At 43.8% G+C, this 27,773-nt stretch overlaps 3 protein-coding genes and 1 long non-coding RNA gene across 7 annotated transcripts; 2 read left to right on the top strand and 2 right to left on the bottom strand.

Moving 5' to 3' along the window:
* Window positions 1-162: 162 nt before the first annotated feature.
* Window positions 163-8,643, bottom strand: vps35l (VPS35 endosomal protein sorting factor like). The gene is made up of 30 exons (XM_041066982.1): window positions 8,584-8,643; window positions 7,840-7,939; window positions 7,380-7,562; window positions 7,051-7,170; window positions 6,888-6,912; window positions 6,706-6,785; window positions 6,359-6,487; window positions 6,119-6,203; window positions 5,976-6,032; window positions 5,765-5,861; window positions 5,463-5,510; window positions 5,167-5,260; window positions 4,885-5,085; window positions 4,714-4,760; window positions 4,422-4,533; window positions 4,117-4,233; window positions 3,967-4,020; window positions 3,781-3,861; window positions 3,604-3,666; window positions 3,423-3,508; window positions 3,263-3,343; window positions 3,114-3,177; window positions 2,867-2,965; window positions 2,689-2,766; window positions 2,480-2,594; window positions 2,095-2,234; window positions 1,718-1,883; window positions 1,373-1,491; window positions 1,077-1,226; window positions 163-925 (listed from the first exon to the last, which is right to left on the bottom strand). Exons 1-30 carry the CDS (start codon window positions 8,598-8,600, stop codon window positions 827-829), a joined length of 2,907 nt encoding a protein of 968 aa, XP_040922916.1. The 5' UTR covers window positions 8,601-8,643; the 3' UTR covers window positions 163-826.
* Window positions 2,142-16,224, top strand: zdhhc16b (zinc finger DHHC-type palmitoyltransferase 16b). Of its 4 annotated transcripts, XM_041066986.1 has the most exons (13): window positions 2,142-2,245; window positions 2,449-2,785; window positions 3,092-3,249; window positions 6,337-6,513; window positions 11,995-12,314; window positions 12,393-12,587; window positions 12,985-13,073; window positions 13,168-13,196; window positions 13,315-13,448; window positions 13,857-13,942; window positions 14,025-14,148; window positions 14,246-14,316; window positions 14,735-16,224. In XM_041066986.1, the coding sequence occupies exons 5-13, from the start codon at window positions 12,045-12,047 to the stop codon at window positions 14,835-14,837; spliced, it is 1,101 nt and encodes a 366-aa protein (XP_040922920.1). In that variant the 5' UTR covers window positions 2,142-2,245; window positions 2,449-2,785; window positions 3,092-3,249; window positions 6,337-6,513; window positions 11,995-12,044; the 3' UTR covers window positions 14,838-16,224. The 4 variants fall into 4 exon arrangements, with proteins under 4 accessions (XP_040922920.1, XP_040922921.1, XP_040922918.1 ...); XM_041066987.1 differs by lacking the exons at window positions 2,142-2,245; window positions 2,449-2,785; window positions 3,092-3,249 and adding an exon at window positions 5,079-5,309; XM_041066984.1 differs by lacking the exons at window positions 2,142-2,245; window positions 2,449-2,785; window positions 3,092-3,249; window positions 6,337-6,513 and adding exons at window positions 8,866-8,945; window positions 9,036-9,237 and having other exon boundaries at window positions 11,999-12,314.
* Window positions 16,225-16,289: 65 nt separating this feature from the next.
* On the bottom strand, window positions 16,290-27,693 carry mms19 (MMS19 homolog, cytosolic iron-sulfur assembly component). Its single transcript, XM_041066981.1, has 31 exons — window positions 27,605-27,693; window positions 27,026-27,074; window positions 26,517-26,617; window positions 26,234-26,319; window positions 25,967-26,041; window positions 25,624-25,693; window positions 25,239-25,367; window positions 25,013-25,074; window positions 24,580-24,666; window positions 24,413-24,487; window positions 24,184-24,261; window positions 23,414-23,552; window positions 22,493-22,647; window positions 22,326-22,404; window positions 21,920-22,045; window positions 21,746-21,827; window positions 21,368-21,465; window positions 20,995-21,156; window positions 20,710-20,865; window positions 20,468-20,567; window positions 20,175-20,277; window positions 19,989-20,066; window positions 19,756-19,882; window positions 19,533-19,639; window positions 19,294-19,350; window positions 19,000-19,186; window positions 18,774-18,856; window positions 18,506-18,670; window positions 18,232-18,291; window positions 17,885-17,985; window positions 16,290-17,770 (listed from the first exon to the last, which is right to left on the bottom strand). Exons 1-31 carry the CDS (start codon window positions 27,690-27,692, stop codon window positions 17,740-17,742), a joined length of 3,096 nt encoding a protein of 1,031 aa, XP_040922915.1. The 5' UTR covers window position 27,693; the 3' UTR covers window positions 16,290-17,739.
* Window positions 21,957-23,499, top strand: LOC121201244. The gene is made up of 3 exons (XR_005896613.1): window positions 21,957-22,083; window positions 22,224-22,301; window positions 23,400-23,499. It is a non-coding gene; the product is annotated as an uncharacterized LOC121201244 (long non-coding RNA).
* Window positions 27,694-27,773: the final 80 nt, after the last annotated feature.

Below are 27,773 nucleotides of genomic sequence, written 5' to 3'. Positions count from 1 at the left end.
GTCTTAAAAAGCTGATTCATGGGGCTCTACTAAGGAAAACCAAAACTGTAGAGACTGTTGTTTCTAACATAAAAACTGTAGTTAAGATTTTTTTAATAAGTAGCAGAAATCTGTTATGTTAAAACAACAGGTTAAAAAATAGATTCATACACATGATCGGTGTTTAAGTACAAAGCAGCAGGAGTATTTATTTATTTATTTATTTCTACAAATGCACAAAGAGGACAACATGTTAAAACACTATTGTTAATCCAATATTATTACATTATTTATGTTGCATGATGATAGATTATGTTACAATACAGAGAACAGTTGTGATGCAAAATCAGTTGTACCTAATTTTTTTTTCTCTGAAACAGATGCTGATAACTCTGAAAGTGGGATTTCCAACAGCACTTCCTGCACTGACAAAGACACATCACTGCCAAAAAGCATGGTTTTAGTGCTGCGACTGTGTTTTTGTTATAACATTTGAAGCATTTCCACATTTACCAAATAATGAGGCCCAAAACAGAGCAGCAGACACTGTATGACACTTGTCGCCTCCTTTTTCTGCTTTATTTTTCTGTTCTGCAGATCAAAGTCATTTTTCTTTCTTTGCATACTTTGAATCATGTCATCTTGAAGAAATCTGCCGTGCCAAGGAATTTTTGCCCAACAGATTTCTGTAACTTCAGTCTATAACTATCAATAATTTCTTCATTCACACCCCTTCAAGTGTTCAGAGTGTCCTCACACAAAACACCTTCTTTGTGCTTTTCTTTTACTTACACAAACTTGATGTGTGATGCGCAGATGTTTTCACAAAGCTTGAGGAGGGTGGTGTTCAGGTGCGGGTCTGCAGTGTGAGTCTCTGGACTGTATCAGACAGGTGGATCATGTCGGGCTGCTGAGCCTGGTGTTTGATGTACTCCAGGGTCCGAACCTGCAGCAGGGAGAAAGAGACGGGAAGACAGCGAGGCTGCGTTTACTCGAAGCACGTTTTGGGGGCTACAAATAACAGATGACTGAAAACTCTCAGGCAAGTACAAGAAACCTGTAAGTAATTATGAGCAGAGCTGTGGATGTGAACTCACTGAGATCCGTGTCTCACAGTATCCGTGTTTGTGGCTGAGGTTCCACAGGTTGACGGACAGCTGGCTCAGCTTGTTGTTCCTCAGGTCACCGTGGGCCAGCAGGACGCCGAACAGTGAGAAGGCTACAGCGCCTTGACGCCGTGTGCTCTGCTGCAAGAGGCCGAGAAGAATGTCAACGCAGTGCTACTGGCAGCAGAGAGGGCAGGCGGAGTGGTTACTGTAAAACTGGGAGCATCACGAGAAAATACAGAAGCACAAGAGGAGCTCAAACGCTGCTTCTTTGCGTCCGTCCTCACCTCATCCCGACCGAGCGCCTTCAGATGATCCAGGATCTGACCGATCAGGGTCTCGCACAGCTTGTTGATCTCTGATAGAAACTTGGGGTCTCCTCCATAAAGTGTCTCATTGGAATCCACTGAGTCCAGGAAAGACAGGGAAAAGAGGCTTTCGATGAACAAGTTTGTCGTAAAGCGTTCACATAAAAGAAACCACTACAGCTTACAGAGGGATAAAAAGCACAGTCTCAGGTCATGAAGCAGAGCAGCAGAAGTGTTACAACATTTAAAACCTAGGATTAGGGAGTTCCTTAGTCTAAAAGTCACAGTAGAGAGATATTTTTATTACACTACGTGTGCATGTACCTTTGGGGATGGAGTAAAGGTAGGTTTCCTGGCTCATGGCGGCCAGCAGGGGCAGAGCGCTGATGTAGACCCGGACCTTGGCGTCGCTGTTGTCCTCCCAGGTGTAATCCTGGACCATGTTGAGCAGACCGCGGACTAGGTAGAGCACGCCGTGCTCCGGATGGTCCTGTAAACACGTACGCACACTCATGGATCTGTAAAACTACAGGGAATCTGAGGGGGAAATGATGGGTCTGGTACACCTCCTCTGAACCCCTACACTGAGCTGTCTAATCTGAGGAGTGAGGAAGAACTGAATGTTCCCACTCCTTATTCTAAATTTTTTTTCCTTATCTTTCTGTTCTATGAGGCCAATTGGAGAGGATAGAGTGCATTACCGGGACAACCAGCAGCGTGGCCAGGAAGTTGTTGATGAAGTCCAGCAGAAAGCTCTCAGAGGAACGAAGTTTCCCCTCCACGCTGATGGAGCGAGGAACCTCCGGAAGAATACTGACCGCTGCCTTCAGGAAGGCATCCGCTGGAGGAAAGGTAAGGAGGAAGAAGGAGGTAGGCAAGGAGGAAACAAAGGAGGAAAGGGGGAAGTAACGAGAGACAGGACAAGTGAGAGAGAAAGAGGTGTAAGGGTGAGAGGGTGGGGTTCAGGGAACAAGGAAAGAAAAAAAAAAAAAAAAGAGAAAGAGTAATCATTCCCAGCACAAAGACTTGAAAATGCCCTGAGTTTTTACTTTCAGAGTAAAATCTGAGACCCAGCAGCCTGCTCACCCTGGGACAGACACTGATTGGCCAACGCAACCTGACCAGACAGAAGATAGAGGCTGAGACGACTGAAGATGCTGCTGAGAGACGGGATGGTGATGAAACTGTAGGCAGCACACGCCTGGAGGAGAGAGGCACAGGAACAACTGGTCACACTGATAACTGTTCCTGTGGGAACGTACGGGGGCCCGCAGTGATCAGACGCGTCGACTCACCCTGACGAACGCCGCTGTTTTTCGGGAGTGACTCCCTCTCATCACCCTCCTGGTCTCCATCGCCAGCTGGTTCACCGTCTGGAAACGACAAGATAAGGTCAGCATGAACACGTGTGTGAGAGTGTGTGTGTGTGTGTGATACACTGGATTTAATGAACACACTCAGATTCATACTGACGTGAATGAGCTGCACCAGAACTGGCTCCAGGTTACAGAAGGTGGCTCTGGCCTCCACACAGAAACTCAACTGCTGCTCAAAGTCACGACCGAAAGAAACCTGAACGATACGATGGACGAACAAAGTGTAAAAAGAGAGCTGGGGAAGTTGGTTGTGGCTGCTTCATGGGATTTGTTGACCATAATAAAATATAAAATAACACTACTCTTATCCTTCAAACCACAGACATCGGTCGGAGAAGTCTCACCATGCGGATGAAGCCGATGATCAGCAGAGCCAAAGATCTTTTCTCATCCTCCAGAGTGAGAGCGCTGCAACACAGAGAGCAGAGGGGTTTACTGACTGAGGACTGCCGCTGGGCATGAGAGACAACAGCTATGGAGGTAAACACCCTACTTGACAGAGTCGTGCATGGTCTTGCATATGTGCAGCATGGCGTTGAGGATGACCGGGTCTCTGGTGAGATCCACCTGGTGTCTGAAGATGGAGACAAAAGTCTAATTTAAAAAAAATGAATCATAAATATGATTTCAGCAAACTTGAGGTGGGGTCTTACTTGATGAAGACCTCCATGATGGATCTGCAGACCTCCACTCTCACGCTGTCCTTCTGAAACATGTCTAGGAACGGCAGGAAACGCTCCTGGGAAATAAAAAAAATCAAATATGTGTGGAGCTGCAGCTGGATGAAGGGAAGTCACTGGTCATTTTCAGCTAGTCCATAATCAGATTACTCACCATGGAGAAGAGGACGGAGAAGTCGTGGAAATAGGTGAGGACCTTCCTGATCACCGACTGCAGCTACATGCAGGTCAAAACAAAACACAGTCACTAAAGAGGCAGAAATATGATGGAGAATGGTTCAGTTTCAAAATCAGCACGGTCACTCGTCCTGTTAGCCAATGAGCTGCTAACCTGGGGATAGGCGTCTTCAAACGCCCGGTCAGGGGTCATGTGTTTGATGATGTCAGCCAGAACGGTGTTGACCTCACGTTTCTAAAAACGAGAGACGGAGACAGAAAGTGATAGAAGAAGATTGTTGTCGGATTCCCAACGATAAGAAAAGCAAACAACTCATCCTCTCTCCTGTGTCTGACTCACTGTAAAGTGTCGGCAGGTGAACTCCACCCAGATTTCAGCACAGTTGACGTAATCCTGAAAAACCACCAACAGTCACACACGCAGCCGTGATCTGGAACATTCTGACTGAAATAAAAGTCGGTGTGAAAGCAGCTTCGGTCTTAAAAGTACCTGAGGACTGCGGACTTTGGTGATGACCTTCCAGGCTTCATTCAAGATCGTCAGCCTCTCGGATTCCGGAGGGTCGGCGCAAGCGAGACTGCGACCCAGAGATCCGAACAGCAGATGCTGGAGAGGAAACGACAATCAAATATCATTCAATCGAATTTCAAGCAGATACATCATAAGTAGACCTCAACAGTAGAAGAAACCTCAATTTCCTTAATTCCACCATATTTCACCGTCATTTCCTCCATTCTCTTCAAGGCCAGAAGTAAAAAGTCACGACCATATTACACGTGTTTGTCTCCTCTGACCTTTGGGAAGCCGGCCTCGTCACAGTCTTTGATCATCCCGATGAAGTCAGTGGCTCTGGCTGCGACAAACTCCGGCCTGAACGCCCTCATTACTGAATTCAACAGCAAGGCACTGTGGGAAACAGAGGTACATTAAATCTTTCCTGTTAAAAGCACATTCCTTGTTTTTCCACCACCACTGAATAAACCCTTCATAATGCTTTTGTTAAGTACATTTCTAAGCACTGTGTTCTCTGTTGGCAGTATATAACTCTATATCTATCTAATCTGAATCTATATATAAAACACTCACTTGTTTCCCAGTTTCTTGCATCTCTCCATCATCTCTGTTAGCAGAGGCTGAAATGGAAAAACAAACAGAATGACTGCACCAAAAAAATGAGTGATGACAACATTTTTTCTGATAAATATTCAACATCTTTCAGTTTGAGCTAAATAAGTCAAATAATAAGTGATGGTGTACCTCTGGAGCTCTGTAGGCGATGCACTGCAGGATCCAGCTGATGGCAGGTGAGTAGAGCGTCAGGTACTCAGGCACCTCCACCCTCTGCAGCACCAGCTGGTTCCGGACACTCTCACCGCTGATCTGGCGGAAGGTCCCGAGCAGGTCGAAGAAGTTGCGGTTCAGGCTGTCTTTCAGGTGGGGGGCCACCTCCATGCCCACCTGGAGAGAGATAGTAACGTGGCCTCGTTGATAGTGATGAATAAAAAATACTGAGCATGTTTAAAATGTCCACTGTCTCACCCTGCAGAGGTACGCTCTGGCATACGCCGCTACCAGAGGGTCTCCGATCCCTCTGATCATAGCTGTCAACCGAAGGAGGGTCTCCTGAATGCCACTACGGAGAGAGGACGGACAGAATTACATAACTGTGGGCTTTGGAAATGGTAAATGCAGAATTTAACATATGTTACAGTAAATATTTAATCTTTTGAAGCAAGTTTTTTTTAAAGCTAAAGTTCAGTTCTTGTGGAGATGTAAAGAGAAATCAGGCTACAAACTGATAAATCCAATAAGAGAAGCAAACAATGACGACTTACGATTTGGTCAGGAAGCGGTTGCACTTGAGAATGGCAGCTTCGACATATCTGATCATGGAGGTTAAAGAATCAAATTTACATACTAGGTAATAAGTGTGATTATAATAAGGGTCAAGACGACCACAGCCAAGTCTGTGTCAATTTGAGCTCCAGCATGCTAAAAGAACGCTTGGTGATGCTTCAATATTTCCTTATTTTCTTAGTAGAGACAGCCTGATCTGCATGTGAGCATCATAAGTCAAAACAGGCCTGGGATCAGTGCAGATGATCTGTCCCTGAGAGCTGATGGTGGCAAAGGATACAATCTGGGCAGGAGCTCTCTGATGGAGGCGATCTTGAAGAACCAGTTGAGGCACGTCTCCTTGGCCGTGTCATTCACATCATCTACTGTGAACGAGTCTGAGGAGGGAGGACACCGAGTGACACGTAAATCAAATCAATGCAGCGACACCTCAGAAGCTGAAGAAAAATACTGCCCAGAAATACTATGGGAAGAAGATATTCGATCCATACCTGGCAAGGGTCGTGGGTCTGAGCACATGGTCCAGATTCTATCGTACACCAGCCGACCTACAAACAAATAAGACTGTACTCAGAAAACTTCCAAACTGTTTTTACAAGAACTGAAGTTAAGGAAACAAGGCTTCTTCACGCACCAAAAGTGTCGAGGATATCAGTGATGAGAACAAACTTGCTGGGGTAGAACTGGATCACCGAGGTGTCAGACAAAAGCTTGGAGCACTGGAGCACACATCAAAGATCAGATCAATGCTTAGAAAAGCAGTAAATGCAGACAGTGTCAATCCATCACTGCCATCATGACTGATGATGTATGTATGTCTGATTGTTTTTCCCCCTGTTCTTTTGAGGTTAGGTGTTCTCAGTCGCTGGGTTACCTGGATGACAATCTTCAGGGCTTTGACTTTCTGGTCGGAGGCCCAGGCTTCCTTCAGGGACTGGTTCAGCTCCTCAATGCGGTTGGCATAATCCTGCTGGGAGAGGTTCAGCAGCTCTCTCTGGGAACCCTGAAGAGACACACACACATTAACAAGTAAGTCCAAAATACTTACACTAACATAGATTCACTGTGCTTCAACAAGTCTTACAGCACCAGGAGAGCAGATGATTTTAATATGAAAGCTCCGGGTCTGAACTGAACCTCTGACACTGATATTACCACACCTGACACACATCTGTGTGTTAATACAGGCCCACACCAATGTGAACATAGATAAAAACCTACCTCCTCTAGATCATCCAGTTCCTCCAGGCGAGTGCGGACTTTCTCTGAAACAGCTGAGGATCCTGGACTAACAGCTTTTCCTACAGAGACAACAGGAGCAAGTTATCTGCTTTAAAACAGAGTAAAAACAAAAAAAGTCTCTATATTTTGAATGAAATGTTGAATGAAAACACAGGTCTTACCTCTATCAGAGCCCATGAAAAGATTCTACAAAAATAAACAAAATTTCATTAGATTTATATCCAGTAAAGGATGGCTGTGTGCGCGCAGGCTGATAAAATGAACCTCCATAGTTTAGTTTATAGTAAAGCTTGGTTGTTGGTATTATGATGGAGAACGACTCACGATTGATAGTTTCTCGGTAGTGGTGAATCTGGCTAGGATCTCTCCTCGCTTTGACGACCAGGGCTCAAAGTCTGGTCCCACCACCTCTTCCTCCTTCTCCCTCCTCTTTCTCCCCAAGTCCTGGAAACACAACATCTCAGTGTTCAAATCAAGTACAGGAATCATGCCATTAGTTCTGAGTTATTGTTACTTTCCGAGGGTTGAAAGTGTTAACTTAGTCATGAAGCTGCTAATAGCTCATGCTTCCGTGATGTTTTGTAAAGGTAATAAAACTTTTGGGACAGAATTTTGTCTAAATATCATTCAGTGTGTCTGCAGTGTGAACTGACCCCTGTGGAGGCGCTGTGTGAAATGGCTGGAGTCTCACTGGCCGAGGCTGCTGCAAACATGGACAAGGGGTCGGTCCCATCCAGCATGGAGCTTAGGGGGTCCGGGGGCACTGAGGAAGAGGAGGAAGAAGAGGAGGAGGTGCTGCCTTTCCGAGCCCCACGGCGGGTCTTTGTATCGGTCACCTGGGTGGAGTAGAGAGGGTCAGGTTAGAGCTGTTAAAGGAACACTGAATGACTGTGCCAAGGGTCTCATATTATCACTACTACATATTTTCCAATTCACATCACAAGCTCACACATCGTGCTCTTAATAGATATTAACATGCTGAGGGAAGAAGCTGAGGAGATGGAGAGTCAGGCTACAGAGAGAGGAGGAGGTTTATGATGCAGATGTTGTGACAGAGGTGTTTCTGACTACAGCTGATAGTGATGAGGCTGGACAGCAGGAGGACACTGATACCATTATGGGCTTGAGGGGATGGTAGTCTCCAAACTCAACTGGCGCCGCCTCAGGACGACACCTCTGCAGCTCTGTGTCATAGTTGCGCCCGCGGGAACGCCTGGTTACACAGCAGACAGACCAGACCAGGTTATCAGCTCATGACATAAATACGACAGAGATATGAGATACTATTACTCCAAACAATGAAACACTGTGGTTGACAGTGCCAAACTGCATCTGGAAACTGGAACAGCTCTGGTTTGGTTTGGTAGAACTAATATTGTCACTTGTAAGGCAAATCCTCATCTGTAAACTCTGCATGTGCTTAATAAGAGCAGCCAGGATGTGGGACATTATCTAATATACAGTTTTATTTTCTATAGAATAACAAGTCACCAAATTTTTCTTACTGTGCCTGTGCTGATTCCCTGCTAATCTGTTTATTTGGGGGTAGAAACATTTAAATCTAAGCTACCTAAGTGCAGCAAAATCGGTGTAATATCCCCACAGGCTCTGCTGGACTGCAACAGCCACAGCCATAATAACACTTTGTCATGTTAAATTTGACTGAAAACCTAATGTGGAAAATCTGCTAAAAAAGTTAACCATTTATTTTGGACGGTAAATTGTATTGAAGTTTGCAATACAAACATTTGCATTGCACGTACGTTCTCAAAATTCGGCACAATATGAACATATACACGATTGATCTGATTTATGTTGACAATTTGGTGTTTTTTAAATAAGAAAACTGCTCCTTACCACTGCACCGCGGCCATTTTTCTACAGTCATATGACACCAGCACTTCCTGGTTACTCGAAATTTGGGGAAAACGTTATTTTTCTTTTGAAATGGGCGGTTTGTAAAATATGTGTTACTGTAATACCAAGGACTGCTACTGGGAGTATATACTAAAGTGCTATGTTATCGTTTCTAGCGACGACAGCGTGAGTTGAGAGGCTTTTTAATGAACTGTGGAGGCACTGTAAAACTTCATTTCCCAGAACGCATTGGGCGCTCTCAAGTGAACTTCCATTAAAGAAGAGGAGTAGAAAAGATGTGCCACTTGGGCATTTATTTTGCGAAAAACAAGGAAAATAAGGAACTTTTCGTTGTCTAACGGGTAAGTTGCAAATCAGCCAAACTACACTGGCATATGATTGAATGACACTTGACTCCCACCAATTAAAAAACATCTTTTAATGTTTCGCAGGCTGTTTGATGAACCAGGAGAACGTGACAGTTTTCCTGCTGATGAGTGAACCATCGGTACAATAGACGATCTTTGTGTGTGCCGCCGCTCGTGCAGCACACTGTTTGCAACCGTCAGTCAGTGGAGAGCTTAGCTAGCAGTGTAGCCTGACCATGACCTGACCGCAGTGCTGTAGGCTCGTCGGCCCCTTTCACCTGACCAGGTACAGTATGTCAGTGTCAAGTTTAGTCCGGGTCGGTTTGCGGTTTTTATGTAAAAATGTGGTATTTACGTTTTCAGCATCATTCAGTCAGTCAGCGTGAGCGTGTGTTAGCTTTACCTCACTCTGCCACAGACTTGCTCAACCATCATTTGGACAGAGCTGTTTGTCTTTGTGTAGCCTCATGACAAATCAGAGGTACTGGCAAGTAAATATACTTTACTCAGTATTTATATACACACATATATATATATAACAGTGTTCTGGGTTTGACTCTTGGTGCGTTCATGCAGTGTCCAATCCAAACTACGATCTGAGGGGGGAAAAAAATCACAGCTGTCAAAATGGTGACGAACTGGAGGAATTGTGTTCTGGACTGTATTGTGGGTTTTAAGACTGGGATAAGACATTATATGATGGTAATTTTACTATTAATAATTTACTAATTAATCATTTAGTCTGTAAATTGTGAGAAAATAGAGATAGATGGCCATAGTCTCCCAGAGATCAGTTGCTCTTTGCTCTTGTGGCATGTTTTTATTCTGACTGACAAAATGAAGCAGAGAAAAGCCACAAATCCTCAGAGTGGACAAGTTGGAAATGGATAATGTCTGAGGTTTTTCCCTGAACACTGAAATGGTTAATCAGAAATGATTAATCCACTAAAGTTGCTGATTACTTTTCTATCAATCGACCAACCAGCTAATCATCTAATTAACAATCACTATACAGTATTATATAAACCATAACCACAGGTAAGACATATTCATATATCATCATATTGATATAAACATTAAGATGCCCACCTAATATTCAGTGGGGAGAGTGAGTGGGTGAGTGCTGTATGGCTGAACTTGCATCCAGAAGAGAACAGCAGCTGTGGTCCATGTAAAAGTGGTGAGTCAGTGTCAAGTTAAAGGTCGACAAGCCGAGACTTAACCCGGAGTATATTACTTTGTTGCAGAAGGTACAGAGACTGAAGAGACAATGAATTATAAAACCTTTTTATTGCTGCAGTCCAGCTGCTGAAAAACCTGTTTACAGGATGAGATCTGACTGTGCTGCCCCATCACCATCCTCGGAACAAAGAGACTAAAGATAGAGCTGGTGCTAATGATTATTTCAAGTCATGTATTCGTATATTTGTAGAGATTAGCATCTACTGCATAAAATATCAAAAACAGTAAACCAGTGTCCTCTACACTTTTCTGCAGGACAGAGTGACTTGTGTCTCCAGAGTGATCTCTGACAGTCTGACCAACAGTCACAAGTTCAAAGTATTTATCTGGTGCTTTAGAAAGTATATATCATCTAATAAATGACTAGATAAGACTAAAAATTGCAATCAGTATCCTCTCGCTGGACTAATGATGTTTTTGCATGAGACAAGCCTGTCTAAACATAAACATTGGCAGACACGTCTTCTTCCTCTGCGACTCTTAGAGACCTTGCCAGTTCAGAGGTAGAGGACGAGGTAAAGCTTATTACAGCAAGACACACAGGCAGTGATCTTCCTTTCTTCTAAGACCAGATTTAGGCCAGCAGGTTGCCATAGAGACTGCGGCGGTGCCCTGCTGTGTGCCACTCTCTCGCTCTCTGTCTCTGCCACATTAATATTACGCCTTTTAAACACTCTGTTTAGTCAGCCCACAACCTGTCTGCAGCGCGCAGAGGTGTTGCTGCATGTGTCTTCAAAGGGTGGAGCATTTTTCATATTTCTCCTTCTCTCACATCATAACATTGATTTATATTTATGGACAAAGCAAAAATTAAATGATGAATGCATTAAAAAAAATAATGGCGAGTTGCTGTCCTAGCTTCAAGTGCTTCGTACATTAACATGGAGTAATTACACTATGGTCATGACTTATTAATGTTGTGCATGGAACCTTTTAGTGAAGATAGAATTGAAAACCTATCAGCGTCCTCATGTTTTACATTGACAGATGGGACATGTGCCGCACTTGTGCTGTTTCTTGACAGAACTTCACAAATGTCCATCAAAGTGTCTGTGCTGAACAGAAATATGGACGAAATAGAGACCAGAGTTAACAGTGGTCACCATGAGAGGTCAAATAGCTGCTGATAGAGGGAAGACAAAAGACAAAGGCAGGTCGTTGCTGGACTTTACTGTTACTGTCTATTAAGGGTCCCTGATTAGCATCTCTCATTATTAATGCCATCCTATTTTGGAGAACCTGAATAAGCCTTATCTGTGTAACCAATACTCACTTTCATGAAATGATGCCCCAGGATCAGGTAGCCACTTTATTTCCTTCTTACGACATTCATCCCTTCGCATTTCCCTCTTATAGGGTTACCTCTCTGCATCTCCCTGGCAGGCTTCTTGGAGGTTTATGGCCTGGAGTTCTGGATTTGCTGTGAATTATTAAGCTTATTTGTTGGGGCTGATGGGCATAGCTCATTACCTGATAGCTCCTGTCCTTGTTTGCTTTGAGGGACATGTGTCGCATGGAGGATGCTGTCACCGAACTTAAATAACTTTAGTGCTTTCCAGGAAACAGAAGGCCTTCTAGGAGTGGAAGTCCCTTGTGTTGCTCGCCGCCTGTTCTCTTGTTTCGGAGCTAGTTATCTTTTTAAGTGCACCAGGAGCTGTGATCACTCTTAGTTCTCCTGAGGTGGAGACGACAATGGCAACCTCACCCGTCATCTGGCTCCGCTACGAAGAGCTGCTGTTTTACGCAGCCTGTGTTTGTAACTGTTGGTGTGTGTTCTTGTGTGTTTGTGTGTGTCTGGAAGGCAGAGTGTGTAGGAGAGGAGGAGGAGGAGGCAGCGGCGGCTGTGGTGGCATGCGTATGGGCAGCAGCTGGAGGTGGCAGCTCTCCCGGGCCATGCGACTCGCGCTGCGCTGGTGCCGGCTGTGCCGCTCGCAGAGAGGACGGCGAGGCGGGGGGAGCAAACCGTGGATCAGCGGGAGGTTGTTGGAGCTGTGGAGTTACAGCAAGCTGCTGCTGAAGTCACTGTATTACAACAGCCTCAGCAACTCAGACACTGTGCTGGACTGTGTGTTCGAACCCGTCTACTGGATTGTGGACAACGTGACCCGCTGGTTCGGAGTGGTAAGCTCGCCTCTCTTCTCTTTTATTTCTACACTTCTATCTTCTTTCCTCACCCTCTCTTTTCTTTTTCCCTCTCAGGTGTTTGTGTGTCTGGTCGTCCTCCTGACCACCTCAGTGGTGGTCATCGTCTACCTGTTCATCCTACCCACGATCCTCAGCACCTACCCTGCGCACTGGGCCGTGTGGCACCTCTGCTGTGGCCACTGGCTTCTCGTCATGGTGGTCTTCCACTACTACAAGGCCACCACCACCTCTCCGGGACACCCGCCCAAGGTACCAAACACCTCACAGCTCTGTGGGAAAATGTTTAATGATGTAGTGACACAGTGTAGATGCACTGTACAAGTATTCTCAATACCATATTAACTGGAATGAAAAAAAATCTCCATTAATTGGTTGTGCTTGTAATATTTTATCAGAATTATTGATTAAAGTGCTGCAGACATTGTTTACTAATTGTACAGAAAACATATTTAGAGAAGAAGAAAGCTCTCACACTGTCAGCAGAAGAAGAGCAGGTGCATTGCTTTATCCATTTACTTAAGTTTCTCTGCCTCCTTGGTCTCCACTGTCACTGCATGAGGTAGATGGTTGGATCTGATTTCTCTTGTTTCAATTAAAGACACAATAATAACATCCTCTTAATTATGTTTTTTTTCCTTTATCTTAGGACAAAATTCACATTCCCTCAGTGTCCATCTGTAAGAAGTGTATCACTGCCAAACCGCCCAGGACGCACCACTGTAGCATCTGCAGCGTGTAAGACCATTTGCCAACTCTGTTCCTGTCAGTCATTCGATCAACTCAACAATCAACTTTTTTGGTTTTTTAAATTGCCTCTGTTGTGTTGCAGGTGTGTTCTGAAGATGGACCACCACTGTCGTATCCTTTTTAAAGGAAACACCCGAAGCACAATGCACGAAAATGACTTTTATTTATAATTTTAAAAAGTGTTTTGTAACTTCCCACTTTGTACATATTGAACTGAACCTATTTCCAGCCTGGTTGAATAACTGTGTGGGCCATTTCAACCATCGCTACTTCTTCTCCTTCTGCCTCTACATGACTCTGGGCTGCATCTACTGCAGCATCAGCAGCAGGGAGCTGTTCCTGGAGGCGTACAATGCTATAGAGGTGAGGACGAACGTCGTGCCAGTATCTGTGTTTGTTGTCTGTTATCAGTATCTTCCAGTTCAGTTTAACCATAATTGGATTTATTTCCCATTTTCACAAGATTTATCTGAGATGAATTGTTTTGTGGCGGCTGCCAGGTGGTAATTAGAAGGCAGAAATCGATCTCAAATGGCAAAAGCGAAGTGAAACGGGAGACCTGAAAGCGATCTTGGCTTTCTGCTCTCATGTTTATCCAGGATGGTCTTATCTCAAGGGTGTTTGCTCACCAGATGGTAAACAAACAAGGGTGACCTCAGAGAGCAGTGAGATAAAACATCCTCAGGTCATCTCTCACAGTGAAATATCTCCGTACTTGACGCCATTGTGAAGCAATTTGTAAGCTGAACTGTATTTTTTCGTCCCCTTTAGAGTTATTATCAGACCCCACCTCCTGACTACACCTTCAGAGAAACCACTGCTCACAAGAGTATCATCTTCCTCTGGGTGCTGACCAGGTGAGCAGCACGTCACCGCTCATATCTTCCTGTTCCAAAAAAAAAATAAAGGTTGTAACGTGCCCCCACCCTTCCCCTCCAGCTCAGTGGCGGTAGCTCTAGGAGGACTCACCCTGTGGCACGCCACGCTCATCAGCAGAGGAGAGACCAGCGTGGAACGCCACATCAACCGCAAAGAGACCAAAAGACTCAAGGAGAAGGGCAAGGTACATACACTGATCGGATCCTTAATTCTGCAAGAGTTTAGTAAAAAAAAATCCAACTTCGAAAATGGCTGTTGATGTTCCTTCTGTTATGATGCAGGCGTTCAGAAATCCACACCATCACGGTAGAATGAACAACTGGAGGTTACTGTTCGGTGTGGAGGAAAGAAGGTGAGCTCAGGTTTTGCGTTTTCCTAAACTGTGCATGAGATTCTTCTTATTACGTTTTACTGCACATTGTTACTTAGATATAGACCAGTTTTTGGATTTTGATGAGTCTTGGTGTATCCTGCTGTATCCAGCCATCATAGCCATTTTCCCCACATTGATTATGAATATGATTTGGACGTGACGACTGATTGAACCAAACTGGACCAAGTCTGTTTCAGTCAGGGTCAGCCCCTAAGGTTTACACTTGGCCTGAACTGTCAGAGACTAAAAAAATCGGTGCATGTTGGTGGAAACAATCTCTGTGTGTGCCGTGTGTAAAATGAGCCATATGAACCACCGCCTGATAAAGACTGCAGGTCCGAAAATGTCCTTTGTTTCCTCTTTAGCTTTATTTAAATCTTGTTCTTCTGTTCCTCAGTCACTGGTTCACACGGGTCATGTTACCCTCCAGCCATCTTCCCAGTGGGGACGGCATCATGTGGGACTGCACCTTCACCAGGAGGGACCCTATGGCCATCTGACCTTTGCCCATTCATTATTTTTTTAAGTATCAGAAACCTTTTATCATGTGTTTACACCACAGGCAGCGTGTCTGGTGTATCGCACTGACCAGCTAAAGAAAGCACAAGAAGCTCCCTCTCCAACTGAATGTGTATGGAAATAACCACTAGTGATTCCTCAAAAGCCCTTTCATCCTCTCAGACTGTCCACCTGTCTAACTGTAGACCTCACCACCAGCCGACTTCGCCCTGCGACTGCTGTGCTGTGGACCGACTCGGTTTATAACAGGCGCTGCTGGCCAGCATTGTTGTGAAGCTCAAACCTCTTTCTCACAACCATTTGTAAAGAGACGACAATGAATATTTGTGCATTTTAACGCACCAGCATGATGGATGTGGGCAAAGCATTATGGGAGGCACAGGAGACCTTCACAGAGGCTCACTGAGGAGTGAGTTACAGCATCTTTAAAGTGCTGTGTGTTGCATTTTCTAAATATTAATACAACGCATTGTAGACTGACGACCTGTTCAGGGTGTACCCCGCCTCTCACCTAAAGTCAGCCGGGATTGGCTCCAGCCCGCCCCCATGACCCTGAAGAGGATAAGCGGTATAGATAATGTAAACCATCTAATTTCAGTAGTATTGTTAATTCTTTCAAATTCATGCTACATTTCCCAGAGGCTCTGTTTGTGGTTCTCTGTCTTTCACCTAAAGAGGTGAAAAGATGATGAAATTCAAAACATAGCATCTTTAATAACTGACACTGTATCGATCCCTGACAGGTTTAGTCAGGGATCTGAGCCTAGACCTTGCCTGCTTGTTTGAGAAATGTTCTAGTTTTGATTACTGTGTTTATGTGTCTTAGGCGGGGGACAAACCCAGGTGTTTCTTACTGTAAGGGGGAGGCAAGGCAAATATTTCAATACTAACTTTTGATTTTGTTGGATAAATGTCCCGTGATTATTTAAATAATCGTCGTTTGGTTTTATCGTGTACCGATGTGCATGTTTACATCTGTGGTGTTCTGTGGTCGTGTTTTGGAGAGCGTGCTGATGAGCCGCTGGACTGAACTGATGCTCTGGTGCCAAAGAAGACCAAAAAAAAAACAAAAAAAAACAAGAGTTTGATTCTTAAATTCCTGACTTGAACCTTTAAAATCTTCTGATAGATCGTGCCTTGTTTGGGGTGTTCAGCCTTTAAATCGAGGCACTTTAAATAAGTGATAAAAGGCACTGTGAATTCCCTTTTAAATTTCACCCCAACGTGTTCATATCTGTAACTGTAATGATGGATGAGCTGGATCTGTAGTTGCCATAGAAACATGACATTTAGCTGTGATATCAGTTGTAATGAGCTGGAGCTGTGCTCCAGTTTGATTTATTGTCTTTTTTTTAATAAAAAGTGTTAGATAATTTTTGATTTTATAGCTTTTCCCTCGTCTGTAGATAAAAAATGACATGAGAAGCTTTTTGTATAATTAACAAAGAAAAGTTTTAATGACAACTTAAGTTAGACATTTTAAATACTGTCTATTTCCTTGGCATAAGTTGATGTGAGGTCCAAAGTCTTGACATTATGATATATACTGAGTGAACACAAGGCAGATGTCGGACATACTGTTCACGTAACTTACAATCTTAATGCATTAATAAACATTAACATCAGCACAGATAGATAATAATGTCAAATGAATCTTAAAATTTTACCCGGTCAGTGGAGGCGTGATACACGTGGAAGTGCTCGATTCCTGTCACCCTGTGAGCAACCAGAGGACAGTTGGCACATCCACATTTTCCCTCTGTCTGTACAGCTCCACCCAGCTGCTTCGCCAGAGTGACACAAATCGAACACACCAGCAGTTGCTAAGACATCGCTGCTCAGTTACACACATTCGTCCAGATGAGAAGATAAAAGGCTGCTAATCAGTGCCTGCTGGGTTCAGTGCTGTCCCACATCTTTATACGCAGTGAGGATGAGCTCTTTGATGTTTCCAGCAGTCTGAATTCTCAAAATGGTCGTAAAGTTTCATTTAAAAAACACCGCAGTTAACGGGACCACTCATCCACTATAGTCCATGAGCACTGTAGTGACTTTTCCACTGAATGTATGTACTGTGTTTACTTTCTCTCTTCATGGGACACAAAGTGCATTCAACAAGAGCCATTTTAAAATTTAGACTTTGAATATTTAACTTTATTACTACATCTAAGTTACATCTTATATCTAAGTTCGATTAGATTTTCAAAAATCTTGCAAAAAAGTGTCATTTTTTAAAATTACGTTGTTAATTATCAGAAAATCAGTTGATAATATTTATGTATCAAGCAAACATAGCAAACATTTGAAAATACTGTCTTTCATTTTGTTCTGATTATATAATGATTTGATCGGACTGTAATCTGAGTGACAGAGAAAACTTTGGGCTCTTGTGGTGATGATGAGGATGTAAGTATAAGTATTAATCAAAATGTCCTCACTCAACTCTGTAACATTTTCTGCGATATATAGAGAGAAAGACAACAACGTACACAAGGCGTGTTGCATATTAATCAACGTGTCATTTTCATTCTTTTAACGTAGACTACACTCCACAGTCAGTCCATATTCTCTCATTTGTGCGTTGTTGAAGATACAGGCGGTCACAACAAAAACATTTCAGTAAAAAGGGAAAGAAGATGGAGGATGGAGGGACTCTGGTTGACAAGATGAGAATAAGAAGGGTAGAGGGATGTGGGGAGTGGGAGGGGGTGAACTGGGGAGTTTATCCATTGATAGAGAGCTGTTGTGTGGACTGAACAGATCTGATCCTGGGTACCTGGTCCTGGAGATCGAGGCTCCCAACTCTGTTTTCTCTAAGTCCAGGGGAGGGTGGGGGCATGTGGGGACTTAATGGGAGACTTGTGTTGTGCTTGAGGTGTAAAATCACCTTCCCCCAGGACTTCCCAAGAGGAACCTATGAGGAAAATAATTCAGAGAAAAGCTGTAGTGTAGAACCAACTACAAATACAGTTGTAGTATTGTATGTGATTTCAGATTAGTGTAGGACTTGGTACTGGTCGACTCTTACCACTCTCCTCGTGCCTGAACCGCCTCGCTCCTCACCAGCCTCTTCTTGTCGTCCAGAGGCCGGGCCAGAGCTCGCAGCACTCGGGTCCGAAAAGGCAAGATCTGCATCAACGGGAAATGCGACACGTGGCTAAGCTTTAGTTTGAGAATGTCAGTGCTCCCAGAAACATGGAGAATGACATCAGTGAACTAAAGTATTTGTCAGTTAAATAATAACCACAGTTTTAATATTCTTATAAGAAAATAATGACTACTGATACATGAGCACAGAGCTCAGTTCAGAGCTTTTTTCATCACTGTATAAAAACAAATGACTTCACCAAGGAAACAGACAGTTTTGAGTTTTACCTCGTGTACGGGGAAGCGGGAAAGGGCATGGATACAGCGCAGTGAGGCGATCCTTACACTCTGCATGAAACAAGAAACACAATATTGATTAGATCTCTGCCTAATTAACATGTTCATCTCTATCTGAATCTGCAGTATGTCACAGGAGTAATGAGCTGGTTAATGTGTTCTCATGTTATTTTATTGCTTGCTTTTTTTTATTTTTTTTATTTTTTTTTATTTTCAGGGTGAACACACATCCTGACATAACATCCAGCTTCTGTATCTCACTGACCATGGCTGGACTAGAGATGAGGGCCAGCAGCCTGCTGACCAAAGCCTCCAGCTGCTGAATGAGAGCTGGTGGGGGGTCGATGAGGACGGGCTCCAGACAGGACAGTGTGGACAGCTGGACGCCCTGATCGGGATACGACAAGGCCTCCAGCAGCAGCGACAGGAGCTGGACAGGGACAAAAAAAAAAAAAAACAACAAAACTTCATGCTACAGTGGTTCATGAATGAAGAGAAGAAGAAGAGACCAAAATAGTTTATCATTTACTCACCGCTGGTAGTTCAGTGATTTGAACCTGCTTTGGCAGTTTATTGACTATGTTGGACAGAGCCTTCAGGTAGTTGGGCTTCTTCTCTGGAAAAGATAACAAATTTGACAAAAGGTAATGAAACTGAGACAAGAACGTGCAGAGGATGTGCCAGTGGAATCTCCTGTGAATGCTGAAGTTTAATTCATTTCAAACAGACAATCTGCTCAACAGCGCTGCTGCCTCGTACCTTGCGGCGCAGCATTGAAGCCCTGGACCAACTTTGCCGAATTCTCGCTGAAGAAACGCTGGCGGTACATGATGCGAACGTCGGCATGGCAACCACGGTTTAGAACGTCGGCAGAGTCGCTCATGAGCAGTGAGAAGCCGTCGGCTGCCATCGGACCCAGATCAGCATCATCGAGCAGAGAGAAGAGCTTCAGGGGTACACAGTGCAAAATTTAGCATGTTAGCAAGTTAGCAATTTCAGGTGTGTTAAATAAAGGACATCAGTGAGTGACTGAATGCTGCTGACAGCATTTACCTTGTCGGTCAGTGCTGTGGACAGAGGGTGGTATCGGAGAAGCAAAGCCTTGGCCACCTGGAGACAGAAGAAACCTTACTGCACTGTCTGCCTCTTCTACTAAGACCACTTCATCAATTTAATGTTAATTGACAGCTGATAATAGAATAAGGACAATTAAACATATTTGTCTCTTCGCAAACTAAATGTCATGAATTTGACAGCAGCAGTAAACATATTGAAAACAGTGTAACTCTTACCCAGATCATGAGGGTGAATGCCTGAGTGCGTACAGGTGAAGATGTAGAGTCCAGCTCACTACACACTCTCTTCATCGTCTTCTGAATGAGGCTATCAAGTGAATCACCTGAAGGAAAGAAAAAAGAAAACATCATCACAGCTTCTAACTGACAATATGAAGATCTGAGTTTTTCCACAGAAACACTCGTGACCCCTGACAGGAGCCTGAAGTAACAGACCGACCCTGCGATCGCTTGTTGACCAGCCCCGCAAAGCACTTTGCAGCGGAGGTGTACGACAGCGGGTGGCTGCAGGTGCAGCTCATCTCCTCCAGCTGTGACAGCAGCTGGTCCATCTGGGGCACCTCCACCTGGACGACACACAGAACCACAGTCACAATCCGGCTGCACAAACTCCAGCGATGGTTTTCAAGACTTTCAATGAAAGCAGAACTAGGAGCTGAAGAGGAGACTCACACTGCGAGGTAAAGAGCACACACAGCCCATGAGCAGACAAACCATCTGAGACTGGCTCCACGAGTCCCCCTCCTGATTCTGGGGAAACATTACATGCTTCAATAAATAAAATGGGGTATTCAGAATTACATAATTCTGCAACACAGCTGAAGTTTTTCTAATGATGAGGAATTTGTTCCTACAGACCTTGAGCAGCTGGATGTGAGATGGGAAGGAGTTGTCGGGCAAAAAGGAGACATCATCGTCGAGGAAAAGCGAGACAGCTCTTGACGCCGTCTGTTTCGCCAACCTGACGACGGGAAACACCCAACGTGAGGAAACCACACAAACCTCATGAAAAATGCTTTAACAGTACATCATACAAGGAATCAAAGAGACAAAGACAGAAAAGTGAGAGACAGACAGACAGGAAAAGGAAAAGGTTTCACAAGTTCTTCAGCTATAAACCAAAAAAAGAACGGCAGAGAGACTGCACTGACGTTGGCTGTAGCCTGGAGCAGGAAGTACTGATGACAGGGACCACAGCTGACAGGACCACCTCCTCTACCAGAGGACTGCGACGACCAGAGGACCCCTCACCTGCAAAGTATAAACCAGTGGGATGTTGGTGAGAAACACAGAAAGCACAAGGTCACGATTAAACATCAACCAGGAGCTATGGAAATGATCTAGTAAATTCTGAGACTGGGCTGAAGGATGAAGGAAATCCACTGCTGTTTACCCTGCAGTGCTGCTTGGAGAGCCAATGACAGCAGGCGCGGGATGATGATTTCATGGAAGCATCGTCCTGTCTCCTCGATGTCCTGAACTTGCTCTGCTATCCTCTGGAGGCTGCGACACGCCAACACCACCTCCCCCACTGAGAAACCGACGCCACCTGAAAACAAGAAGAAATGATCTTTTGGTCTTGTCTTAATTTCTAGAGCCTGTGAGATTGAGACAGTTTCTGTGGATTTAAAAAAAAAAAAAAAGAAAAGAAAAAGACCATCCTTCCAGGCAGACCTACCTGTGTGTGCTGAGCTGAGGACCTCCAGGAGGACAGGTGTGCTCTCCCGTACAACACTGGGTTGGGTGGACACCGCAGCCAGAGCAGACAAACACCGCTGACGCACTGCATGATGGGAATGCTGCTCAGAAGCTTCTCTGTTGATGTCCTGATCCATAGGCTCTGAGCAGATGAGGGACGGGAGGAACAGGCTGGTCAGGTTTTTCACAGTAAACTCCCTACTAAATATACTGCGATTAATTATAGAGAGGTCCAAAAAGGATAAAAACACTTTTATACACACTGTATGATACTAATAATTATTTCTGTATCTTCTACATGTTCAATATTGCAGGTACAGATGTTATATTTTAAGTGAACTCTATTCACTCACCAGAAAACATCTCCTCCTTTAGTCTCGGGATCAGTTTAGTGATAAAAGCTGCTGGGTGCAGCTCTGCTAAGGCTCCGGCACACTCCACTACAGCAAGGCTGGAGACACAAACAGGACAGACACACACAGAGACACATAGTTTATGTTTAGTTCAACTGCAACATCTTGATTCTGATTTTGTCTTGGTTTAAGAATGCTTAAACCAACTGTTCTGTTTTCTTTGACTGTAAGTTCTCAATATGAGCGTGTGTGTGTGTGTGTGTGTGTGTGTGTGTGTGTGTGTGTGTGTTTAGAGCTAAACAGAAGAGCAGTACTACAGGAATCAGATGGCAGACGGAGAAGAGGAAAGGCAGATGAAAGTTTCCACCATGAGCTGACCTGACTCTGTCATCCTCCTCCGTCAGCAGCAGTCTGGTCAGGTGATCTACAGCCAGCTCAATATCAGAGTCCAACAGCAGACCTTTGAGAGACAGAAATATTAGTAATGTTTAAGACAGTGATGAATTTCTGCCAAAATCTGACTCTCCTGTAAGATTTAAATGTAGGAATCACCTGTTTGTTGTGCCAGTGAGATGAGCATAGAGGTGGCTGTGATCTGCAGACTGGAATTAGTCTCCGACAGAGCTGAAAACACCATGCTGCACAGAGGCTGACGGAAGGCTAGAAACACACTCTCTTCTAATGTGGAGGGATGGAGGACACAAAGACACAGACCAGTAAGCAGCTGAGGTTTCTTTATGATAAACTATCACAGTATAAATATACTCAAACAAACATCCTAGTACATTTGGAAAAGTTAAAAGACATTAAACTAGTATAATTTGAAGATTCTTATCATTATTTATTTGTGTTAAAGTGGAACACGATGCAGCAGCTGTGAGAGGAGGAGGCCTAACGTGACCAGCCTGCAGGGGATCTGATGAGCTGAACTCAGGTCAGTAATAAACGCAGCACTCACCGCTGTCTGTGGCCTGGCTGGTTTTTACTGACTGGATGAATCTCACCACCACCTCCAGTAACGTCCGTCTATGGGAACACTGGTCAGACAGGAGAAGGTTAAACTATAGGTTCATTTTCTCATATTAAGCTAAGTAAACATCTGGATGTCAGTTTTAGTTATTTTACCTGTGTTCTGCTGCTGTACTGCTCGATGAGAGAGGGCATGACAGCGGCTGTTATGATGTGGCTCGCCCTGTTGGAGGCGCTGCAGGTGGCCTGCAGCAGCTTGGCACTGGGCCACACGAGCTTCAGGTCGGGCTCACACAGGTGATGTTTGCAGTCTGGAACAACATCACAATCTCATTTAAAAACTCATTCTGCCAGTGATATACAGTCCTACTTCCTGCAGTACAGTATTGTCCTAATAATGCAGCAGAGGGTGTAGTAACACAGTTTGTCCTCTGCCTTTGTACAGAGGGCTTGTAAGTTGTCAGCAAAAGTTGGGTCAACTCTAAGGACTGTTTGCATTAACTTTAAAGGCTTCATTTGCTTCCATTGCTGCAGGAAAACTGAAAGTTAAACAATTTCCTAATCCCTGAAAAAGGCCTGTTTTCTATGAAATTTACCTAAAAAACTGTTTAATGCTTCCTCCGTACCATTTAAGGTTATTCACTGCTTCAATTTCAATAAAAAGAGTAATATTATGTTACAGATCCTGTTAACACAGCTTGATAACTGTGAAGGCGTGAACAGTCACTGTGGTATGATTTCCTGCTCATCTACATTGCACCAAAACCTCCCATTACCACAGTCTTCACATCTTGACATATCTAGTTCAACAGTGCTGCCTTACTGTTACTCTGGCTGCATCAGGTCATATTAGTTAGTTCTTTAAAACATCGTTTCCAGTTCTCTTGTTTATATATCATCAAAGTTGAATTTTAATAAAACTGATCTCTGTATTAACTTCATCTGTAGCTCAGGTTTTAATTTTTCTACTGTTTCGACAAGTTTTTATTCACTTCTAGGGCTAATATGTCCTCCCTATAAAACTGTGCATTATATATGTATTTATTTATTTTTCGATTTTTAGATTTCTGCATTCACCTTTGAGCACAAGATCCAAGAAGGTGCTGAGGGAGTCTTCAGAGTCAGAGCTGAGGACTGATCGAGACAGACAGGAAGTGAGTGCGGTAAGAGCAGCGAGGCCTGCAGACTCTATCCTCTCACTGGATGTCTGAAACACCTGCAATGAAACAATGAGGGGGAAGTTTAACTTCAGACTCTGTAAGACGTGATTATAAAAGGCAGTTTGTTTAGTCTGGTGTGGATGATTAATCAGTCATGGAAAAGTTTAATTTGATGCATCATTGTAAAGGATTTGTTAGATTTCACATGTGATTTCTCTGCCTGCAGCATGAGGATCCCATCTAAAGTTTCTTAAGAACACAAGAAAACCTGATGAATATCAGCTCTGGTCCAGACTTCATCTTGTTTTACTTGGCTTTCAAAACCATGAGAAAATGCCCTTTCTTCCCAGAAACCTTTGTATTTTGGGTCATTTCCTGTAGTTTGTCTCAATTATATTCTCACTCCTAATGAACTGTCTCTCAGCTCCCTCAGAGGAGTTTTCATTTTCAGGCACCTCACTGGCATAATTTGGTGCCACCTGTAATCTGATCCAAAGTTGGTTGATGTGAACACACCCTTAAAGATGCTTCTTGTTGTTGTTTTTAAGGATGGAGAGGGTTTTGTTAGGATATTTAAAAATCTAAAAATGTCCTAACAAAGCTCAGACACACATAAACGAATCAAAATCACACATGGTATTTGTAAAACAGTCACTGCAGTAACATATAAATTTGTTTCAAACAAACCTCTCTGCGCAGTGATGTCCACAGTCCCTCAAGGAACTCTGCAAAGTCCTTATGTTCATATTGTGACACGCAGGCAGTCTGGGAAATATACAATGTTATGTAATAAGCAGTCAGGTACAACTTTTCTTAAATTTTATACTCTCAACAAGAACCTCCAACCCCACAGGACAGTGCTCTGTGTTATAACCAGAGGCAACAAAGATTTTTAGAAAAGGACCAGGAATCTCACCAGAGTCTGCAGCGAGTCCAGCTTCGCACTCTGAACATCTGAGTCCAGCTTCTCAATGATGAGAGGCAACAGAAACTGTAACAGCGCAGTACTCTTTAGTACATGATAGCCAACACTTGACTCAGGTCACACAACTTTCCATTGCACCAAAAAGAAAAATGTCCTACCTCAGCAAATTTTGGTGTCCCAGTAAGAACAGCCCTTAGGGCTTCGATGAGTTCCTCTTTGGTGATGCCGTGGGGGTCATTAGGAGGCTGCGGTGGACGGGTGGTGGTTATGGGAAGATGAGGGTAAAGCAAGAACAATTAAACACGTGATTAAAACACACAGAAATCATGAACGCACTTATACATTTTCATTTCAGCACTGGGTCAGTGTGCTGGTTTTCTCTGGAGAGTGAACAAATGATCACAGGGATGTGATCCTCTCTGACGTAGAGATGGGAAACGTGCGTGAGCAGATGAGGAGGTGGTTGCTGGACTGTTGTTTTCTACAGAGTTCGTCTGAGGTCACAGGAAGTCGGTGATGACATTTCTGTCTGCTATGCTCTCTGCTTTCATCAGTTCTCAGTCCAATGCAGCTGAGTAAACAGGGACTTACGGGGGTGAAGTCGATGGGAAAATAGCAGGACGTCACTTCGAACAGCTCCTCTGTGAATTTACCTGAGACAGCAAACAGGAAATTAAAGGGAGGCAAAAGGGAGCCATAGCCAATTAGCTCAAACTCTGAGAGCATGGATTGTACTTTAGCCAGTAACAGGGTTATAAAAAAGAAAAGAGAGAGGGATAGAGGTAAACAATGAGACGGATGCTGTATATGCTCTCACCTAGATCGTAACCTCGGTGGATGATGTTCTTTGCAATCTGGAAGGCTAAGAGGAGGTTGCGAGGATCCCTCTCACCATCCATTGACTGAACAAAGCCAAACACAAAGTCTGCTCCCAAACCCTTCAACTCTGCAGATTAATCAAACAGAAAGGACGCCGATTTATTCGGTTTTGTTAAATAGCTGACAGAAATACGGCCTGAACGCATCATTTTTAGAGAGCCGTGACAAACTCCTACGAGCGAGAGACTGCCAAGCTGGACGAATTACAACATCAAAAGCGTTTTCAACTCTTCCTCAAAATCTGAGGAAGTTCAGGATTGCTCAACCTAACACAGTCTGACCAGTAACCCCAAAAACTATAGAGGTCATTATGTGTTTCTTACCAGCCTCTCTGGTCTCCATGAGGTTGATGAGCATGCTGTAGACACACGATCTCTCTGCCAGCATCAGAGACTGGAGAAAAAGAAATATACCATATATGCTTTTTACCCACAATGCAATTTAGATCAGTCAAGTGTATCCACAAAGCAAAATGAATATAAGAGAAAGTGCTTTGGAAAACACGGAGAAAACGAGAAACAACATCCTCACACAGTCTTAAGAGACAGTCAGGCGCAGTTCAAATTCACAAAACAGACAGAGCCTCATCACAGTAACATATATTTTAAATAAAACCTGTCCACTGCAACTTAGACATCTTTACTATAACACAGTGTCAAATCTCACCTGTACGTGAACGTCCTGGAACAAAGATCTCAGCATGGACACAGCTGAGCCAGGAGGCAACACCGTACATTTTGTCTGAAAAAACAAAACAAAACCCATAAACACACACACACATGTGCATGTTGGACTCTGCTGTCACCTCTGGAAACTCTCAACACGGTTCTCACACATGCCAAGCAGAAACTCATTTGCAAACTCAGCTGTCAGTTAATCCTGAGCAGGATGTTTCAGGCGTTTGCTGACACTGAAAATCTATCACAGACTCACCAGAGCTTTGAGACCCTGTAAAACAGGTGGTATGATGACGTAATGGTCCTTTAGACGGTTTTCGTAGAAAGCTATCAGCACTTCCACTGTGGAGAAGCGAGACAGGGAGACATGCACCTAAAACATTACTCTCTACACGGATCAATATTTTAGATACTTTTGCCTTTTTTCCCCCATTCACTGATAGTAAATATAGTTTTGCATCCACATACCTTGTTCAAAACTTTACCATCACAGAAGACAGAATGACAGATTGTAATAAAATGACAGTAAAGATGCGTACCTTCTCCCTCTGTAAGATTTCCATAGCACTCATGGAGAACCTCGGACAGCAGCTGGACTCCTCTGGCTCGAGTGTGAGGCTGAGAGCTCGTCAAGCTCAGTCTACCATCGTGGCAAAAAAAAAATGGAAAAGGAACTGAAAACGGAATATATGAAGAGCACCTCTAATTGAGCTGATCTATTTCTTTTTATTAACAGAGGTCTGCAATGTCAAAGCAACATTTTGACATGGTGAAGTGTAACTCAACTATACAACTATGATAGAATCTTAAAAAGACTTAATATCAAAGTCCATGGAAACCAGCTACAGCTTGGTGATATTGTCCAAATGAAATATCTCTGTATTTTTTAGTGTCATGCATCTGAAACCTCCCACATCCTCTGTTCTTTTACTTTAGCAGAACCAGAGAGAGACTGCTTAAGAAAAAGAAAAAATGACACCACAGCGTGGTCCAGCTTTTGTTTCATGTTCTTGTTATTACTGTGATGTTACTGAAGATGTTGACTCACCCCAGTGCTTCCACCAGCTGAAGTACTGTAAACTGTCCATCTTTGACACCTGAAAATAAAAACAAGACTCAATGAATTCTGACAAACTCTGAAACGATAGCCGAGCAACTATAAACCCACACAGACACATGACCTGACAGCACATGTGGATAACGGAGTTATATCTGATGGTTACCTATAGATTAACCACGAGCATCGGCGGGGTTCAAAGGTACAGAGTTCATTGACAGGATGCTTTCAGGTGGACACAAACACAGCAGCTAACGAGCAGCATGCGATCAAACCACAATGGATCAGCACTCAAATTCACTGTACTAGTCGAATGACAGTGCACTGAAACGCAGGGGATGCATTCAGTGTGTGCTGGTAAGATGACAAAGTGAGCAGACTCTTGTTACAACATGTGTTTTGTGTCATGAGGTCGTAACACCACACAGGATGTTGTGGCGCTGAGTTAGCTAGTTAAGCATCATGCCGTGTTGCGCATCGTTGAAGCGGCAGCTCAGCAGCTTCAGCAGCGTTTATTTCACAATGATCTGCTCTGATAAGGCGTCGCGGAAAATTATACGACTTGTTTACCTGTTGCTGTATCTTTGGCCTTGCTATCTTGTAGTCCCGAGACAAATTCCTCCACCAGAGACAGAAGCAAGGCACTGTCCTCAGCCATCGTGCCCCAGTACATCTACCGAAACCGCGCATGCGCGAAAAGTTAGGGGTAAAACACAAACCTTGCTGATTTTATATATAA

Source organism: Toxotes jaculatrix, chromosome 21 (assembly GCF_017976425.1).
Source record: "Toxotes jaculatrix isolate fToxJac2 chromosome 21, fToxJac2.pri, whole genome shotgun sequence".
Lineage (NCBI taxonomy): Eukaryota > Metazoa > Chordata > Actinopteri > Toxotidae > Toxotes > Toxotes jaculatrix.
Note: the sequence above shows the minus strand (reverse complement) of the source record. Positions and strands in the feature narration are given on the sequence as shown.